Below are 19,496 nucleotides of genomic sequence, written 5' to 3' on the forward strand. Positions count from 1 at the left end.
CCTGCTTTGCTCCCGTCAGAACTACTACGACCACTAGAGGGCACCGCCACTAGAAACCTAAATATAGGTCCGACTCGTGCTGCTTTAACAAATGACTTATGTTGGCGTTTTTCAGGGGAGGACGGTCTCGACTTACTAGTTACTTCTAACTACACATTACTTCACTTATTTACTTGCTGGCTAAGTACACAAGTAGTTTAAAGTACCTGCTGCTCTCTCCGTCCAGCAGCCTCCTGTACTCGGCGATCTCCATCTCTAGTCTGGTCTTGATGTCCAGCAGCATCTTATACTCCTGTCCCTGTCTCTCCAGGTCAGCCCTGAGGTGGGCCAGCTGCTCCTCCAGACCGCTCACCTGGAGTGCAACAGGATTTACAGGTGAAAGTCTTCACCAAACTGCAGAAATATGAAGCCAAATAGTTGAAACAGTTACCGTACCTGCATCTGGTATCCAGAGAGCTGCATGGCGTAGCGGTTCTGTGTCTCGGCCAGAGTTCCCTCCAGCGACGCTTTCTGCAGAAACACACAGACTCAAGTTAGTGTCAGATATTTCAAAACTTGACTTTCCTGCTAAAGTTCCTCCGCGGTGCCACTCACCATGCCCAGCATGGACTGCAGCTCGATCTGCAGGGACTGCAGCGTCCGCTTGATCTCCGTGACCTCCGACCGGGTCGTGTGCAGCGTGGTCGTTGTCGTGGTCACCTCTGTGTTCAGTGTCTCAGACTGCAAAAACACAGAACAAACTGTTCATGAACACAACACACAGGCCCCCTCTGCATCCACAGGAAACATATGCATAAAGTGGGGACAGTGCCAAATGCTGGCTTTACTGTCACAATGCAGCGCAGTGTTAAGAGTGCTGAATTATGGGTAATCTACACTAGAACCTGTGATAAACGGTAAGTCGCTTCAGTATTTGTAGAACTCCAGTAAGGCTGGCAAAGCTGTTTTATTCAGTATAAACATTGAAAGAAGTGATTTTTTTTCTCTCTAATAAAGATGATGCTGAGTCATTAATAAAGTAGTCATGACAAAAACATGGTTTGTGTCGTAGCTTGTTAGATAGTTAGCTAGCTTGTTTAATAGCTTGGTGGACAGTTAGTTAGCAAGCTAGATTGTTGGATAGATAGTTAGCTAGCTTGTTTAATAGCTTGTTGGATAGTTTGATGGCTAGCAAGCTTTCAATTTCCCCCAACATGCTTTCACTGGTTACAGAAAATGAGCCGAACAAAGTTGTCATCTGGCGAGAGCACTGTGCTTTCCTACGCTGTGACAAGAGTGTGTGAATGAAACATTACGTTTGTTTGCTTATTAGGAGGCTCAGTTCTCAGTTTAGCATCATCTGTATTAGAGAAAAGAATCACTTTATTCAATGTTTAAAGTGAATTACTGGACTTACTGTAGTTCCACAACTACACAACATTTCCTGTTACAAGTACAAGGACTATTGTTTGTGTCCCCTTAAAAAATTGCTCTTGAGAAACGTTATGTTTATTGTCCCCCGCGACTATTAGATAAAATGTACGCCCATGCATCCCTCGCTGCGTCTACAGGAAGTGACGTCACAGCTTACCTTGGTCTTGAACCAGGCCTCCAGCTCCTTGTGGTTCTTGGCAGTGATGCCCTCGTAGTACTCTCTGATCTCAGCCATCATCTTGTTGAGGTCCTGTCCCGGAGCGGCGTCCACCTCCACGTGGACCTGACCACTCATCTGCGCTCGCATCGCCAGCAGCTCCTGCAGACAAACAGCGGGAAGCAGAGACAGACAACAAACGGCGGGAAGCAGAGGTGGACAACAAACGGCGGGAAGCAGAGGTGGACAACAAACGGCGGGAAGCAGAGGCGGACAAACAGCGGGAGGAGGAAAAACAGCGAGAAGCAGAGGCAAACGTGAGTCATGTCTTCATTAGTCCTCACAAACAGCTGATTCAGACTCGTGGCTTTAATGTTTCTGTTTTAGCCTGGGAAAGCAAAGTGAACTTAAACAGATCATCCAAGTTAATGCTGAAACACTTAATAAAAATAATACACACAAAGAAGTATTAAAGATATGATAAGAATACAAAATATAAGAAATATAAAATAAAATGTACTCAACACATTCTCATTAACAGGTTTGTATGATATCCTTCGACAACAATCAGGCTTTGTTCTTAGTGCTCTCACCTCCTCGTGGTTCTTCTTGAGGAAGATGAGTTCCTCCTTCAGACCCTCGATCTGCATGGTCAGGTCGTTCTTAGCCAGTTTCAGCTCGTCCAGGACTCTCTTCAGCCCGGCGATGTCGGCCTCCACCGACTGACGCATGGCCAGCTCGTTCTCATACCTGCAGGGGGGGTGACAGGGTCAGACAAACTTTATAGACTCTGTTAGGAGTCAAAGCTGCAGGGAAACTCAAAAGAAGTGGTTGGATGGATGGATGGATGGATGGATGGATGGATGGATGGATGGCTTTTTATTGTCATTCAATTGTACATACAGATTGCACATATGAACTAAATTTTGTTCCACTGCCATAAATACTCATAAATACTGCTTTAACAAAAAACAAAAAGTTTAAATAATAAAATAAATAAATACAAATGTGACTGTTATTTTTAACATTTAAATATGACATTAAAATAATAAAAAAGGAGTTTGAAAGCAGCATTAATATTATTGCACATATTGAATGGCAGCATTTAAAAAAAAACGTTTTAAAAAAATCACGTTTATAGATAAATACTGTTTATGCAGTGTCATAGTCCACATGACTGGGGATGGGTGAGGTCTCTGTTTCTGCTATATCTGTATTTATATTCAGATTTACAACTATATATTTATTTACGAGTACTACTAGTTGTTGCTTAAATAAGTACCACTACAGTTTTTTACACATGTTCTCGCTGCTTTTGGTTTAGCAGCAGTTGAAGAACTAAGACAACTAGACATCATAGGCGCAGGAAGTGGGGGTGCTGCAGGTGCTGCAGCACCCCTGGTGGCAAAGCTTTAAAACTGCGATGACAATAAAATGATAGCTTATGAATATCTCTGGTTGTTGTTTCTCTTCCACAACATTTTGTATGTCATGTTTGGGGTGTGGGATGAAGAGAGGGATAATTTTTGTAATTTTAAAATTATTTAATTTATCTTCAGTGTGTATTGGCCGATCAGATTTGTCTTGACGCGATTGCGATTCAGCCTACACATAGCATGCATGCACACTCACAGCCACACACAACGACGAATGAGTTTCTGCTATATCTATCAGCGCTACTTTGCAGTGTCTCAAAAGAGAATTTTGGATTTTTTTCGCCCAATCAATCGCCCAACCCGAGACACCTGAGGACTAGTGAGATTCCTCCAACTGACTCCTCATCCAGCATACTTCATGGAGGGGAGGGGTGAGTGAGTTTTTAAAATGAGACAGAGGTAGAGTGGTCTGCAGAATACAGAGCCTGTGTAACATAGTATATTTAGACTCGACGTGGACCCCCAGCACCCCAGCAGCCCCTGCCGAAAATATCTTTCCGCGCATCTGCTAGACATGGACATTTCTGAAGGAATTGCAGTGTGAATGCTGAATGCTGAAAAGCTGAGGCTACATTGGATTCTTGGTTTTAATTGTGAAAATACTGATTCATTTGTGAAAGATGTGGAATATTGGCTGAAAGTATGAATTTGTAAAATATTTTGAAAAAGTTTGATTGGATTTGAAAATTGAACAACACCCTAGATGTATGAAAGATGTGGAACATTTTGAAGTTTGAATGGAGTTTCTACATGAATGTATGAATGAGTAGATCAGAGTTGAAGATGCATAAAAAAATTGTGAAATTTTAACATAAATTTCTCCTAAAAAATATATATATTTCTGAAAGTAATATGAAGTGGAAAGTAAAAGCTGGCATGTCTAATTGCAAAAAACCCCGAAATAATAAAAATAAATATCTTTGCTGTATAGAACAACTGCAGAGGTCATGTTAAGATGTTAATTTAAATGCAGGTAATCAGGTCAATATTTTGTGCATGAATGAATCTGTCAGACTACAAACATCCGGACAGATCCGCTCTTTAATTTCCTGTTGCGTGTCAGAGAGTGTTGAAGCCTCTATATTATTATTAATATTAATAAATAGAAACTGATTTATGAGTTCAGTTGCCGGCTGTTGCATGATGGGACAGGAATATCTCACCTGTCAATCAACTCACACCTGAGCCTTTCATCTGGTTATCAACCTCGATCTGTGTTGTTTGCTGTTGTGGTTTCACAGACTGCTGTGTGTGTGTGTGTGTGTGTGTGTGTGTGTGTGTGTAAACCCCTGATTCAATCAAACTCGCTCATCATGCAGTAACCTAGTGTGTGTGCATGTGTGCGTTTGTGCGTGCGTGCATGTGTGCTTCGTGTGTGTATGTGTGTGTGTGTGCATGTGTGCGTTCGTGTGTGTATGCATTTGTGCGTTCATGTGTGTATGCATGTGCGCGTTTGTGTGTGCGTGCCTGTGTGCATGTGTGTATTTGTGTGTTTCTGCGTGCATGTGTGTGTGCATTTGTGCATGTGTGGGTGCGCAGACTCACTTGCCCCTGAAGTCGTCTGCAGCCAGCCGGGCGTTGTCGATGCTGAGATGGATCGCTCCGTTCGCCTTGACTGCCGCCTGAATCTGAAGAAAGACAGAGTGCTCATTACATCACTGTTACATCATCGAGGGTGTTCATTTTCTCTTCTAGGATGACAAAATGTTTGTTTCCAAAATAATACATAATATTCATCAATAGGGCTGCACGATATGAAGAAAATATGTAATAACATTGAATATTGCATTTTCTTTTACTGAGCACATTGAACATATAATTGAATATAAAAGGCAGCACTAAACAAGAATAACAGTTACATTTTAAAGTGCAGTTAAAGCTGCAGTAATCCCCCCTCACTACATACTGAATGCTCTCTCGTTCAGGTGAACATTTCTTTCTTCCTCCGCTCTGCATCACATCAGTTTGCACCTGTTTCCCTGTGAGGAAGAGGAGGCTGACTGTTACCTTGGCGGTGATGTCCGAGATGGTGACGTAGTGGGCGCTGTAGTCTCTGGCGGACGGGCCGACCTTGCTGTCCAGGAACTGCCTGATCTTGAGCTCCAGCTCGGCGTTGGCCTTCTCCAGGGAGCGCACCTTGGCCAGGTAGGTGGCCAGGCGGTCGTTGAGGTTCTGCATGGTGAACTTCTCGTTGCCGATGACGCTGTCGTTGGCGCCGGACACGCTGTAGCTAAAGGAGGACGAGACGCCACCGCCGCCGCCACCCATGCTCGCCCTGAGGCCGCTGCCGGCTGTGGAGATGCGGACGCCGTCGCCACCAGCGCCTGCGTACACGCTGCCAGCCCTCATGGACGATGACATCCGTCCGCCGCCGAGGCCGCCGATCAGGGAGCCGCTGGAGCTCCTCATGGAGCTGGAGGAAGAGCGAGACATGTAAGAGGTCATGATGGATGGATGGATCTTTCTTTCTGCTGTGAGGCGACACAGAGAGAGTGAAGAGCTGCAGGGCTTGGCCTCCTCTTATAAGCCTCTTCCAGCCAAACAGCCATCAATCACTCAGTGCGGCGGCGGGCGAGGCAGCTCGCCAGGTATGAGGTGTGGCCGGGTAGGGTCAGGGAAAAATGTAACTTTTAAAATGCAGCAGTGGAAGAGGTTCCAATACCACACTGTGAAAAAAACTCTGTTACAGTAAAAGTCCTGCATTAAAAATGGAACTTCAGTAAAAGTGTGTAAGTATCATCAGGAAAATGTAGTTAAAGTATTAAAAGTAAAGAACTATCCTCCCTTGGCTTATTTCAGAATAGTGTATATTTTATGTATTGATGCATTCATGTGTTCATCACATAAAAGTTGCAGGTGAACTGGAAGCTTTGTGAGCGGACTGTTTGGAGTTTACGATGGATTCAGCCTGAAGAGAAAGAATGAGGATGTGAATATAGATCTATTTTTTGCAATGTTTCTGAGCTGCAGTGAACACATGACAGAACCAGTTTTGGGATGTGCGACTGTTTAAACAGACCTGCATTCTTGCACAGGCAGAACATTCACAGAGGAGAAAGAAGTATTCAGATTCAAATGTTAAAAAGTCAAAAGTGTGTAAGTATCATCAGGAAAATGTAGTTAAAGTATTAAAACATTGTAGAAAGTGTAAAGGATCCAAACAGTTGTGTGTTTAATGGTCTAATCATCTCAGCTGGACTTGTAGGCGTTATATTGTTGGCTAGTTTACTTTAGAATCAACCATCAGATTTTATAAACTACATGTGTTTTGTGTGCAGAGATCTTAACGTGTAAAGTAACTAGTAACTAAAGCTGTAACAGATCAATGTAGTGGAGTATAAAGTCCAATATTTCTCTCTGAAATGTAGCAGAGTAGAAGTAAAAAGTGGCCTGAAAAGAAAAGACTCAAGTAAAGTACAAGTACCTCAAAATTTGTACTGAAGTACATGTACTTAGTTATATTCCACCAGGGGAAAAATGTAACCTTTTAAAGTGCTCACTTTGCGTGACAGTGTCAGGTTTTGTTATCAAAGGTGTGCAGAAGCTCCGGGCTTTGTGCGACCTTTGGATTTGTAATTACCGAGGTGGGACTTGTGTGTCGAAACACGCAGGAAAAGTTTAGTCAATCAAACGCTCATTAGCAGCAAGTATAGTGTAGTTAAGCTCCAGCGAAAGCTTTTCTAAATGTCAGTTCCTGTGTGGGCGAGATGATTACACATTTACAGGCACAGCAGTTAGGGTTAACACTAGCTCGTGAAATTACATCCTCGAATTACCATGAAAGAAGTCAGGTTTATTACTTCTGTCACACACACAAAGAAGTGTGTTGATGCAAGAAACTTCATTCTAAACTACAAACAAAACAGTAGAGGATTTTGTATGCAGATGATGATAAAATATGTACATACAAATGTTTGGTCCAGATGAGTTGCAGGTTTTCTTAGTTGTGTTCATCGTGCAGTGCAAGTGCAAGTAAAGACACATAATATAAAATAAAATAATATAATATATATATATATATATATATATATATATATATATATATATATATATATATATATATATATATACAGACTCACTGGTATTTGGACTTGGACTTGTCTCGGTCTCTGCCAATGGTCTTGCCAAATATGGCTTTTGGTCTCGATGAAGTCCAGGTGTCTTTATTATGTTTATAATAATATTGGTGGGAAAGTAAAACACTGGCCACCAGATAACCAATCACACACTAGATCTTGTTCGCACGGCACGCCCTGCATCTACGTGCCCTGCTAACGTTATTATCTTATTATTAATTTTCAATGACTTACACACACTGTAACAAACAAAGATGTCCGCCAATTCTGCCATAATCAAATTTGGTTATAGAAATCACCAGGAATTTCTCAGCACTGCACTTAAAAAGAAACACAGGGCAGACTGCAAATTCTGCAAAGCAACAATTTCAGAAACCTGTGGGACAATGTCAAACTTCGTAAGACATCTGCAGAGGCATCATAAGACTTTTTTTTTTTTGTCCTGGTCATCGGTCTTGAATCGGACTCGAACTGTTTTGGACTCCGTCTTGTCTTGGACTTGAACCTCTTTGGACTCGGTCTTGACTTGGTCTCGACTAGTCCTGGTCTTGGACTTGTCTTGGACTCAACAAAGGTGGACTTGACTACAGCCCTGGTAGGGGGCATGTTTGGCTTAGATTATCTTATCATAATACGCATAGAGGTGTGCGCATGCATGCGTAGCTGATTTTCTTGTGTGAAGGACATTAGTAAGAGAGATTTAAAAAAAAAAAAAAGGACATGCAAAGGAAACCCAGCAACCCCTCAAGGGTCTCGGCATGTTGGGTTCCCTGCAAGTATTCAACAAAACATAACAGGAAGAAAGAAATAGAATGCTTATAGTCTGTGAAATGAAAAAGAGACAGACGAGAGGAAGAATCAAGAGAGAAAATAACGTGTGAAGACAGACAGAAAAGGAATAATAGTCAGCGAGGGCGAGGCAATATTAGTCAAGGGAAGAAAGAGAGGGAGAGATAAGAGGGGAAAAAGACCCAGAGTTTAGTTTTTTGGGAGGCACCTCTGGCTGGGCCCAGAGGCCAGTAACCATGAGTGAACATTTCTAATATTAACAAAATTCGGATTTTGGTTGGTTGAAGCTTTTTTTGAAGTCTTGAGTTCAGTTGTTCTTACAATTTGCACTAAGAGACTTTTAGGTTTTTCACATCATATTTGCAGTTTTGCAACAAACAGGTGGGTTTGGTGATGGTGATTTCTGGGCTGTTTCATGTTAAACTAAAAGGATCTTCCTCTTTAACTAAAAGGTCTATCTCTGTAGGGATCCTTTCATAATGTTGTCAGACACTTAGAATAATAATCTGAGTCTGTCAGCAGCAAAAACAGAAGTTTTAGTGGATGCTAACTGATGCTGAACATTTGTCCTGTAGGGTTATATTATAGCTTGTTTCTTGTTTAATACTGGACCAGTTTCACAGATTGTTGTTCCCGTCAGTCACTTAGACATAAAGACATGTGAACATAGAGTCCAGGTTGAAAAAAACAAAACGAAAAAGTTACCCTTTGCACTCTGAATGAGTCCATTTCTTTGGCCCCTTCCTGAACCCTGCACCCTAAACACAATCAGTCTGTCTGACTGCATTTTATCTAATCCTCTCCCTTATTTGTTACTATTTACAGAGTTAAACCCTGGCCGTGTTGAGCCGGTTTATGAGCACCTCTCCCCATTCCAACCTTTGTCAAACCACACACACACCCTCAGCTCGTCTTTCATCACTCGGCAGCGTCGATCACACCCCAATCAATACCGCACACAATTGCTGCTTCACACTCTGAGGACGACCAATAAAAGGAGTGAAAAGCTCCATTTGCAGAATACAATCCTCCCATTGTAGAAAGTGTAAAGGATCCAAATAGTTGTGTGTTTAATGGTCTAATCATCTCAGCTGGATTTGTAGGCCATTATATTGTTGGCTAGTTGTGCAGAAATTTTAATGTGTAAAGTAACTAGTAACTAAAGCTGTAACAGATGAATGTAGTGGAGTAACTAAAGTAACTAGTAACTAAAGCTGTAACAGATGAATGTAGTGGAGTAACTAAAGTAACTAGTAACTAAAGCTGTAACAGATGAATGTAGTAGTAAAAGTAAAATATTTCTCTCTGAAATGAAGCGGAGTAGAAGTAGAAAGTGGTATGAAAAGAAAAGACTCAAGTAAAGTACAAGTACCTCAACATTTAGACTGAAGTACAGTACTGGAGTACATGTACTTGGGAAAATGGTGAAAAATGTGGATCACTGCTTCCCAAAGCCCAAAATGACATCCTTAATGTCTTGTAGTCAGACGGGTACTCGGCTGAAAGAATATCTCAAAGGGGGTACATTTAAAAATGTTATTCGTTTTTTGTCAATTTTCCGAAGTTTTTGTAGATTTTTCTCAACTTTTTTGTGGCTTTTGTTGACCTTTTTTATCATCTTTTTTTCGACATCAAGTTTTTGTCTTTTTTTTTAACCTTTTTTTTTCAACGTACTTGTTGCTTTTTTGACATTTTTGTCATAGACTGACTGTAGAGGTTAATTGGCAAGGTTACTGGAGGTTACTCCACTCTGAACCTGACCTCCTACAGTTATGATACAATGACGGCCGTGTTCCATGGAGCCGAGCCGTTACTCAGCGCGTCGCCTGTAATCCTCGTCTTCCAGACCAACCGGTCTTTAAGCCAACTTCAACTCAGATCGCCTGCCAACACGATGGTTTATCCAGTTCATAGAAACTCTCTAAACTTCTAATATATGAAGCGTGACACTTTTGTTAACCAAACTGACAGAGAGTGCTTTATTACTTTGATAAAACAACAGAAGTTAAACTGCAGGAGAGTTTCGCCACGTGTTGCATAACGAGTACAAATAATAACAGTAGAGCTGCAGAGCTTCATCGATAAGATTGTTATGACTGAAATAAGTCTTCGGCAATAAACAATAATATTTTGTCTTAAAACGTAGGCGTTATCTAACTAAATATGTGATGTAATAAACATTTGTTGCAATTTGTGGGAGGTTCACCCAAGATGAGACTGATAATTCTCTTTGGGAATAAAAAAGGAAGGCTGGCGCTCAGTACTTACTTTGATTATAGAGGACTAAAAACCAGAGCTGCAAAGATTAATGGATTAGTTGTCAACTATTAAAGTAATCTCCAACTATTTAGATAATCTATTAATCAGTTTGAGTCATTTTTTATGAGGAAACAGAGAAACTTGTGTGATGTCAGCTTGTTAAATGTGAATATGTTTCTAGTTTCGTCTCTCCTCTGTGACAGTAAACTGAATATCTTTGAGTCGTGGACAAAACAAGACATTTGAGGACGTCATCTTGGGCTTTGGGAAACACTGATCCACATTTTTCACCATTTTCTGACATTTTAGAGACCAAACAACTAATCAGTAGTTGCAGCCCTTTTTATATGCCACTTAAAAACCACATTAGGCAGTTTGATCAAAAAGCTGTGCAGAATGTCAAAGAATATTCCCATGGAACTATCTAAAAACATCATTGTGTTTAAGTTAAGTAGCTAAGTATGTGACTAATGTGTGTTGAAGAGGTTCTAAGGAGGAGCAGAGTTAGCATGCGTTGGCATACAGTATGTCACCATATGTTGGCATACAGTATGTTGGCATTCAGTGTGTTGGCATATGTTGGCATACAGTATGTTGGCATTCAGTTTGTTGGCATATGTTGGCATATGTTGGCATACAGTATGTTGGCTTTCGGCTTGTTGGCATCCAGTATGTTGGCATATGTTTGCATACAGTATGTTGGCATATGTTGGCATTCAGTATGTTGGCCTATGTTGACACACAGTATGTTGGCATATGTTGGCATACAGTATGTTGGCATGTGTTGGCATACAGTATGTTGGCATATGTTGGCATTTGTTGGCATATGTTGGCATACAGTATATTGGCATGTGTTGGCATATGTTGGCATACAGTACTGTATGTTGGCATATGTTGGCATTTAAGCATGGTAGCATGTGCTGGCATTTTAGCATGGTAGCATGTGTCTGCATTTTAGCATGGTAGCATGTGTCGGCATTTTAGCATGGTAGCATGTGTCTGCATTTTAGCATGGTAGCATGTGTCAGCATTTTAGCATGGTAGCATGTGTTTGCATTTTAGCATGGTAGCATGTGTCTGCATTTTAGCATGGTAGCATGTGTCGGCATTTTAGCATGGTAGCATGTGTTTGCATTTTAGCATGGTAGCATGTGTTAGCATGTGTTCATCATTCCCTGAAAGAACCAAGCAGGCCTGCCTTGTTGCACGATCCCAATTTTCTTTAAAACTTGACATTTTCAGCGTGTAGCTTGCTAGCTCGAAGGTTGTTGCTGTTTCCCGAAGAAAATTGAGTTTGAGAATGGTAACACACAGAGAGAGGGAGGTGAGGGGCAAAACTTTATCCTGGAAATGTACTTCCATTGATCCAGACTATAGAGAGACTTACCCTAACCTTTGAGATCATTAAAATCACTCTGAAACTGTAGGGGTGCAAATTCCCCCCCAAAATACCATTTCTTACATCATGTTGCTTTAACAAGGCTTTAAAATATGTTCAGTATTTCAGCAGAGTTTGACAAACTACTTCAATCTATTTTATTGTAACAATAAGTTGTGGTGTGACCTTGGTTCATAACAGTCTGAACAAATAGGCGTAACATCACTGACACAAAGCTTTTCAGACCTCAAACTTTCTGTCAGCGAGCTTCTAACCCTTGGGCTGTTGGATCTTCCCCAGCGGTGTGACAGAAGAGAACAAACTGCATAAACTTGTGAAAGGGAAACAAGTAATTAGGTTTGGTATGAAGGCATTAAAATATCCCCACACAGAGTGGAAGGTTTTTGATTTTCACGGGGGATAATGTTAACATCCAGAACAGGGGCGGAGCATCTGGTTCTCCAGCCCTGAATGTTTTCTCCAAAGCCCTGAATCTTTGAGGATTTTTAAAATAACTTTAGCTTTCTGTCATTTCCCCTCAGTTCACAGAAACATCAGACAGTTTCTACCTATGTTATGGGACTGAAAAACAGAAACATCAGACAGTTTCTGTCTCTCTTTAGATGGCCTGAGTGACAATGAGTCATCCTCAACATTTGTTGTGTTCAGCTTTCAAAATGATAAAGACTGTTACAGGATGTCAAAAAGGGACAAAAACGTCTCAAATATTGTAATATTGCATATCAGTGGGCCATGGGCTAGATAGTGATTTAACAGACTTTTTTTTTTTACATGAAAGTCTTCCAGATTAATTTCTTAATAAATGTACTGAAACCTCAAAGTAAAAATACTCCATTAACATTAAGTTTCTGCTTCCCAGAAGTATTAAAGTATCAAAAGCAAAGGTACTTGTTCTGCGGAGAAAAAGTCTGAGTTTTTAAACATGACACAAGTTAAGTTTCATGTGTTCAATTCATAAAAATGTTTGCGACCAAGCAACAACAATGAAAGAAGCATGTGGTTGGCTCATGGGCACGTTGGCGCTGCCAAGAGTTCCGGACACGCCTCGAGTCCTGGGAGGATCTCTCAACTTCCAGGAACACGCTAGGAGCCGACACGAGTTACACAACTCAGGAACGTTTGCTATCTGAGCTTATGTCATCACATTGACTCACAGGAGGAGCTAATACCCTGGAAAGCAGGCCACTAAAGGAATTAAGTCAATAAAAACACTGAAAACAAGGTGTTTCTTGCTTGTAATAAGCAGACCCGTCGCCAGACCTCAGTCTTAAGGGGGGCATATGAAATGCATGGGAGGGCACAATTATTATTAGCCTACAGTACGTATATTTATAATAATCGTATACGCTATTCGCGCAGCACGTAATCATGACGTTAAACAACCAACAGCAATATGACCAGGTAGCCTATAGCCTACACCACATTACATACAAGCAATGTTATGAATATCCATAAAACACTTGACTATACAACATATTAGATGTAACACCAGAAGCATCTCTCAAACATTGCATTTTAAAGCAGTCAACAGAGGGATATGCATTGCCATGAGACACACACACACACGCACATACACACGCACAGAGACTTTGAACCTACCGGTACTTTGAGTGGAGGCAGCGCTGTCCTCTGTCCAGTCCCTCCTGTCAGTACAGCGGGAGGCGGCGTTTCTCCGAGCAGAACCTCCTCATCAAAGTATCCTTCCACTCGGACTTAAACTTGTGAGTGAGGTCCTTTTCAAAAGCAAGCTGAATCAGCTGGGCCTTGCGTTTGTGCAGCATACTGCGCCGATGCTCTGAGAAGACGCTTTTGAGCGTGGAAAATGAGTTTTCACACATTGCTGTGGAAGCTCCTAAAGTTAGGGCAAGGGTGTAGGCTGTGAGAACAGTCGGCATAGCCTGGAGTGCACAGTTGAACGTGCTGAGGATGTTGGCTATTGTCCATTTTCCATCTTTGGGGGGAACCGGGGTGTCAGTCATTTTCTTCACCAGGAACTCACGAGCCACAGTATATTCAGATTCAACCACATCAGTTCCAGCTAATACCAGGAGAGGGGTTACCTTTGATGGGTCCAGGAAATTATCCTCGGCCTCTGGGTTCAAAGCAGCCAGTGCACCAATGAGCTCGCTACTGCGCTCTCCAAAACGCGCATTCATCTCTCCTTGCACAGCATCGATAACACTGTAAAACAATCTCATGAACTCAGTCTTCTTGTCTATGTCGCTTTGTGGCTGACCAACTGTTTCTTCAACTGCAAATCCGCGGAGGTTCTTGTTAATTGTGCGTCTTCTCTTGCTTGGACCAGGGTCGGTCACCGGCACAGCCTCGGTGGCCGATGCTGGAGGAGCGCAGAGATCCCACAGTGCAGAAAACTCGTTTTCTGTGCGCAGTGTCTTCACGCAGTAAGAATCGCTGTTCACAAGTGTCACCGCAGTTAACAAGTCCATATCTTCGGCCTGTAGTAGTCTGTTAGGCGGCTCGAAAAGTGACAACAGTTTCATAACAAGGTGCGCAATGAAAAGAAAACTGCGCTGCGTTATGGCATGAAGCAGCCCCGTTGCCTCGACGCGCACCTCCGCTCCAAGGCCTCGTGTGTTTTCCACCTCGGTCAGTAATGTGGATATGTCGTGAAAACTCTTCACCACAACTTTGACCGTTGCCAAGTGGCCAGTCCATCTCTGGTCCAAGAGACGTTTCAGGGTATCGCCTTTGTACAGAATAGCCACGGTTGGCTTCCTGATGAAGTTGTACAGCATGTTGCATACTCCAAAAAATTCCTCGACAGCTGCTTCACTGGACATGGCATGAATCACGACCAGATGAAGTTGGTGATTAAAGCAGTGAATATAGGGTATGTTACGATCCAGCTTGTTTTGGAGCAATTTCTGCACACCACCATGCCTGCCAGACATGAGTGATGCGCCATCATAAACCTGACTCAGGATTTTGTCCGTGCTGAGTCCGGCGCTGGTGAGCTCATCAATGATGACACCTGTCAGAGCCTCTGTATCACCTTTCTCAGATGTGGCCATTACCAAGAGGCGCTCACACGCACCATAGTTTTCGTCAACAAAACGCACAACTACAGATATATTTTCTTGGCCTAAAGGATCCCGTGTGCCATCCACTTTAATTGAATACCAGCTATCGCCGACTTGTCTCACTATCTCCTCTGTCACGAGTTTGCTCATCATTTCAATAATCTCGTTTTGTATCTGTGGGCTGGTATAGCGTGCATTCTGTGGGATTGTTTTTGTAATCCTTGTCAGTTCGGGATCTTTGCGCATGGTGTACTCAAAGAGAGACAAAAACAGCCCCATGGAGCTACTATCATCTAGCACACTGGCAAAACCAGCATTATCTCCACGTAATGGTAACTGATTCACCACTAAAAACTCCAGCATATCAATTACGCCTGAAATGTAGTATCTGTTGCGAGCCAGTTGCTCTGAATTTAAGAGAGTGGAAATCTCTTTTCCTGTCTCTCTACGTTTTTCTGAATCTCTCCACATTGCTTCACATGCTAAATGTTCTTTTGAAGCTGCATGCTTATTTAAGCCCTTGCCTGTTTCAATTGCATGTTTCCAATCATTAAATCCCTTAATGGAGAAGGTCGCGTCCGATGATACAGATTTGAATTTCCTGCAGGCATAACAAAATGCGGAATCCTTTTCCACCGAGTACTCAAGCCAGTCCCTGTTCAAATACCAGCTAGAGGAAAATGATTGTTTTTTTGAACCAAACATTTTAACTGGATATTTCCTCAACACAACCTGTTTGGGTTTGTCCGTGCTGAGGTCACTCACACCCACTGATTCAACAGGCAGTTGTGGCCCAAATGCTTCCCCAGTCGCGGTTGCACTTGGCCTGCAGGTCCTACCAGGCCCAGGGTCGGGCTCCACGGAGCTACTAGCATCAGGCTTAGACTGTCGTCCAGGGTCTCCTTCTCCAGCTACAACATCAGGAGGCGTCCGTGTATCCAATTTGGCAGAGGAGACTGTTGGTGGGCTTTTCAACCACTTACGAATATCCATGATGAACTGAAGCGAGTAAGCCAGCGAAAACTCATCCAGCTTTCAAAAATGCGCGGTAACTGTTGAGCGGCTACACTGACGTAGGCTACGTCATGTACGTAGCTTAATTTTCTTTTTAGTAAGGCCGTGATAGGCTGTTGCAGTGTAGATTCCCATCAATCAAACAAAATCACACCATTGTTTCTTTATATGTTTAATGTTTTAATGATAAAAAATGCAACATTAATGCAACACAAAATTAGCAACTATGATATTATAAAATTAAAATTAAAGTAATTTTTTTAAGAGATCTGTGCCTCAAGTGGGGGGGCACAAGCATTTTTGGGGGCGGGCCCGGCCCCCTATGGCCCGCCCATAGCGACGGGAGTGGTAATAAGTATAACAATCTGTCAATTAAACAAGTGAAAATTCACTTGGTAAGATTTCTTGAAATAAGATATGATCTTCACTCAAAGTGATCCATCTTTTACAAATACAACAGCAGCTAAAAACCTTTGAGATGTTATAGAAAAGCTTATTTAGTCTGAGATATGACTCAAAATCAAGATATTTAAGATGCATCATCTAAAAAAAAGTCCCTACATCTCACTGAAATATCACTCGTGAATGGGTCTTGTTAAGTGGTTGTGTAAGATATTTTGACAAGAAATTAGACAAATGTACTTGGTAAGATTTTGTTTTTTTTGCAATGTATTAGCTTGTTGTGTTTTTACCTACCAGGAAGAAACCCGCTGACAGACAGAAAGGTGTTGAGTCTCTTCTTTCTTTCATGGAGTAGTCTTGCACATGCCCTCTGATAAGAAACCAGGAGTTTAGGGGTTACAGTTTCAATACAGCCCTATTCACACGGAGACTTGCATTACCAGAGGACGTCATGGGATTTAGAAACTACTTCCCATGTCTGTGTATCGTGCGGCGCATCAGGCGGGATAACTGAAGTCTGTATTTTACTCAGATTTACTGACATTTACCCCTCTATATATGTCAAAACTTTCATTTATAATCGCAACAAACATTTCACAGTAGAGAGTAGTATGTAGAGAGACAACAGTAGAGAGTAGTATGTAGAGAGACAGCAGTAGAGAGTAGTATGTAGAGAGACAACAGTAGAGAGTAGTATGTAGAGAGACAGCAGTAGAGAGTAGTATGTAGAGAGACAACAGTAGAGAGTAGCATGTAGAGAGACAACAGTAGAGAGTAGTATGTAGAGAGACAGCAGTAGAGAGTAGTATGTAGAGAGACATCGGTAGAGAGTAGTATGTAGAGAGACAACGGTAGAGAGTTGTATGTAGAGAGACAACGGTAGAGAGTAGTATGTAGAGAGACAACGGTAGAGAGTAGTATGTAGAGAGACAACGGTAGAGAGTAGTATGTAGAGAGACAACGGTAGAGAGTAGTATGTAGAGAGACAACGGTAGAGAGTAGTATGTAGAGAGACAACGGTAGAGAGTAGTATGAAGAGAGACAACAGTAGAGAGTAGTATGTAGAGAGACAACAGTAGAGAGTAGTATGTAGAGAGACAACAGTAGAGAGTAGTATGTAGAGAGACAACAGTAGAGAGTAGTATGTAGAGAGACAACAGTAGAGAGTAGTATGTAGAGAGACAACAGTAGAGAGTAGTATGTAGAGAGAAAACAGTAGAGAGTAGTATGTAGAGAGACAACGGTAGAGAGTAGTATGTAGAGAGACAACGGTAGAGAGTAGTATGTAGAGAGACAACGGTAGAGAGTAGTATGTAGAGAGACAACGGTAGAGAGTAGTATGTAGAGAGACAACAGTAGAGAGTAGTATGTAGAGAGACAACAGTAGAGAGTAGTATGTAGAGAGACAACAGTAGAGAGTAGTATGAACAGAGACAACAGTAGAGAGTAGTATGTAGAGAGACAACAGTAGCTGACATTTTTTAACCCCACCCACCATCTTTTCCTAACACTCGTATTAAAAAAGCAATATTACATTTTTTTATTTTAGACATTTATTTACTTACTTACTTTTATTCATATGTTACACTACATTTGTAAATTATTTTCAAGCAACTTTAAAAAGAGAACATCAACTTTTCAGCTTTAGGGCGAAATTGTCTCTGTGCACATTGGCTGTGTCTCATTCTGCATACTTCCATCAGTACACTGCTAATGTGCACTGACCACTTACTGCCGTAGTCCCACTTTCGATGGTTAGTATTGTCCCAAAAGGAACACTTATGTTAAAACACTTACCGGAAATGACAAGCGGGATGAGTGGGACGAACGCAACACATGGCAGCTTATTGGACGAACCTGTCATGTGGGTCTGGCTGCGCCCACATTTCAAAACAGACCATAATGGCGGCTCGTTCGGATACGATCTCGTATTTTACGAAAATAGTTCACAAAATGTGTTTCTGAAAACATTTTAAGCAAGGAATAGGCTATATAGTTGCTGAATCTGTTTGTTTTTTTGATCGACAAAGGTCAGTTTAAAAGATTTTCGTCAGATTTTGAGAGGCGGCGAGTCGAGCGCGTCACCCGCGGCCGTCTCCCGGCGCGTAAGGCGCCATTTCCCCGTTATGTTTCTCCAAACCCAACCTCCGCCATCCCGTTATTCTGGAGCGTCCCCCGCGGCCGTCTCCCGGTGCGTAACCGGCAATTTCCACTGGATGCGGAACGTCTGCGGAACGTCTCCGGAACGTCGACGGAGTCATTAGGTTTCCATTAAAGTCAATGTGTGTATTTCCACTGACTGCAGAACGTCTGCGTCCCTACTCCGTCCCAGTTCCGTCAGTCCGCAGCCCTCCGGAGCAGATACCAGAGCTTCTATTTTTGACAGACGACGGAGAGCTCCGCAGCAATTCATCACAATTCAGATTGTGCGGGACAGGAAGTCGAGCACAGAAACAAAATAAAACATCCGGTTACTTTTCAAAATAAAATATACCGTGCTCACGGCAGGTCATATTTCCCTGCACTAGACCTTGAAAACACAGCACAGAGTTGTTTCCCCTCTACTCCTCTGGATGGAAACAAACTGTTGTTGGTTTTGTGGTTCTGTTTATAGAAACTACATCCTGTTATATCGCACGAACATATGTGAATTCGCGAGATCTCGTGGTCGGCTGGCCGCAGCCGTTACGCAACAAATCCGGACCTGGTGGGTATTGTTGGACGGCGGAGCACGCAGCCGTTCCGCAGCGGAGCCGGTCCGCAGACGTTTCGCATCCTGTGGAAATCCACGGTAAGGTGCCCTTTCCCCGTTATGTTTCTCCAAACCCAACCTCCGCCATCCCGTTATTGTGACGCGTCCCCAGCGGGCCGCCTTGCGGCCGCCTCACAGCTTACAGAGCGTCATTTTCGGCCGTTTCCCAGCCGTCTCCCGGCGTCCTTTCCCCGAGAAAATAACGTGACATTTACACAAACTGCCGTGAGACTGCATATCCATAGTTCTTTATAATTCTTCTTCATATTTTATAGCCTATATTTATACTTTTTACATGTATATACTTGTTTATTTACCAACTTCTATTATTATTTATATTCCTTTAAATGTCTTGATGCGCTCCATTGTGCATTCTCCTTTTATATACACTTATCTTGAGGCCACGAGATACTATCTTGAGGCCACGAGATAGTTATAATTATTTTTTTTTGACAAAGTGGGACCAGGTCAAAAAAAACCAGTAACACTGAACTTTTTGACCGTTTTTAAGGGGTCATGCGGGTACTTTCAGTGCTCTGACTTTTTGCGTTATCTACACTATATACTTAAAATTAAGTGTTTGAAGTGTGCAAGTAGGCATTTGAGACACAGCCGTTGTTTTGGAACAAATGTGGGCCTCACTTTACAGAAAGCAGAGTGTGTTTTTAAACATTTTGATATGAACCACATGTGAAACACAAATACCCTTAAAAGGAGAATTTAAAAAGATTTTTAAATAAATACATTTTTAAGAGTCC

General features: G+C 42.1%; 1 protein-coding gene across 1 annotated transcript in view; it reads right to left on the reverse strand.

The window, feature by feature from the left end:
- Positions 1-19,496, reverse strand: part of LOC116049982 (keratin, type I cytoskeletal 13-like) — a 511,520-nt gene that overhangs the window by 474,441 nt on the left and 17,583 nt on the right. The window contains exons 7-13 of the mRNA XM_035996645.1: positions 5,014-5,272; positions 4,552-4,634; positions 2,164-2,320; positions 1,571-1,732; positions 595-720; positions 436-510; positions 215-352 (exon numbers count right to left, since the gene is read on the reverse strand). Coding sequence (XP_035852538.1) covers positions 215-352; positions 436-510; positions 595-720; positions 1,571-1,732; positions 2,164-2,320; positions 4,552-4,634; positions 5,014-5,272 — 1,000 coding nt within the window. The remainder of the gene's footprint in view (positions 1-214; positions 353-435; positions 511-594; positions 721-1,570; positions 1,733-2,163; positions 2,321-4,551; positions 4,635-5,013; positions 5,273-19,496) is intronic.

This window comes from Sander lucioperca, chromosome 21 (assembly GCF_008315115.2).
Source record: "Sander lucioperca isolate FBNREF2018 chromosome 21, SLUC_FBN_1.2, whole genome shotgun sequence".
NCBI lineage: Eukaryota > Metazoa > Chordata > Actinopteri > Perciformes > Percidae > Sander > Sander lucioperca.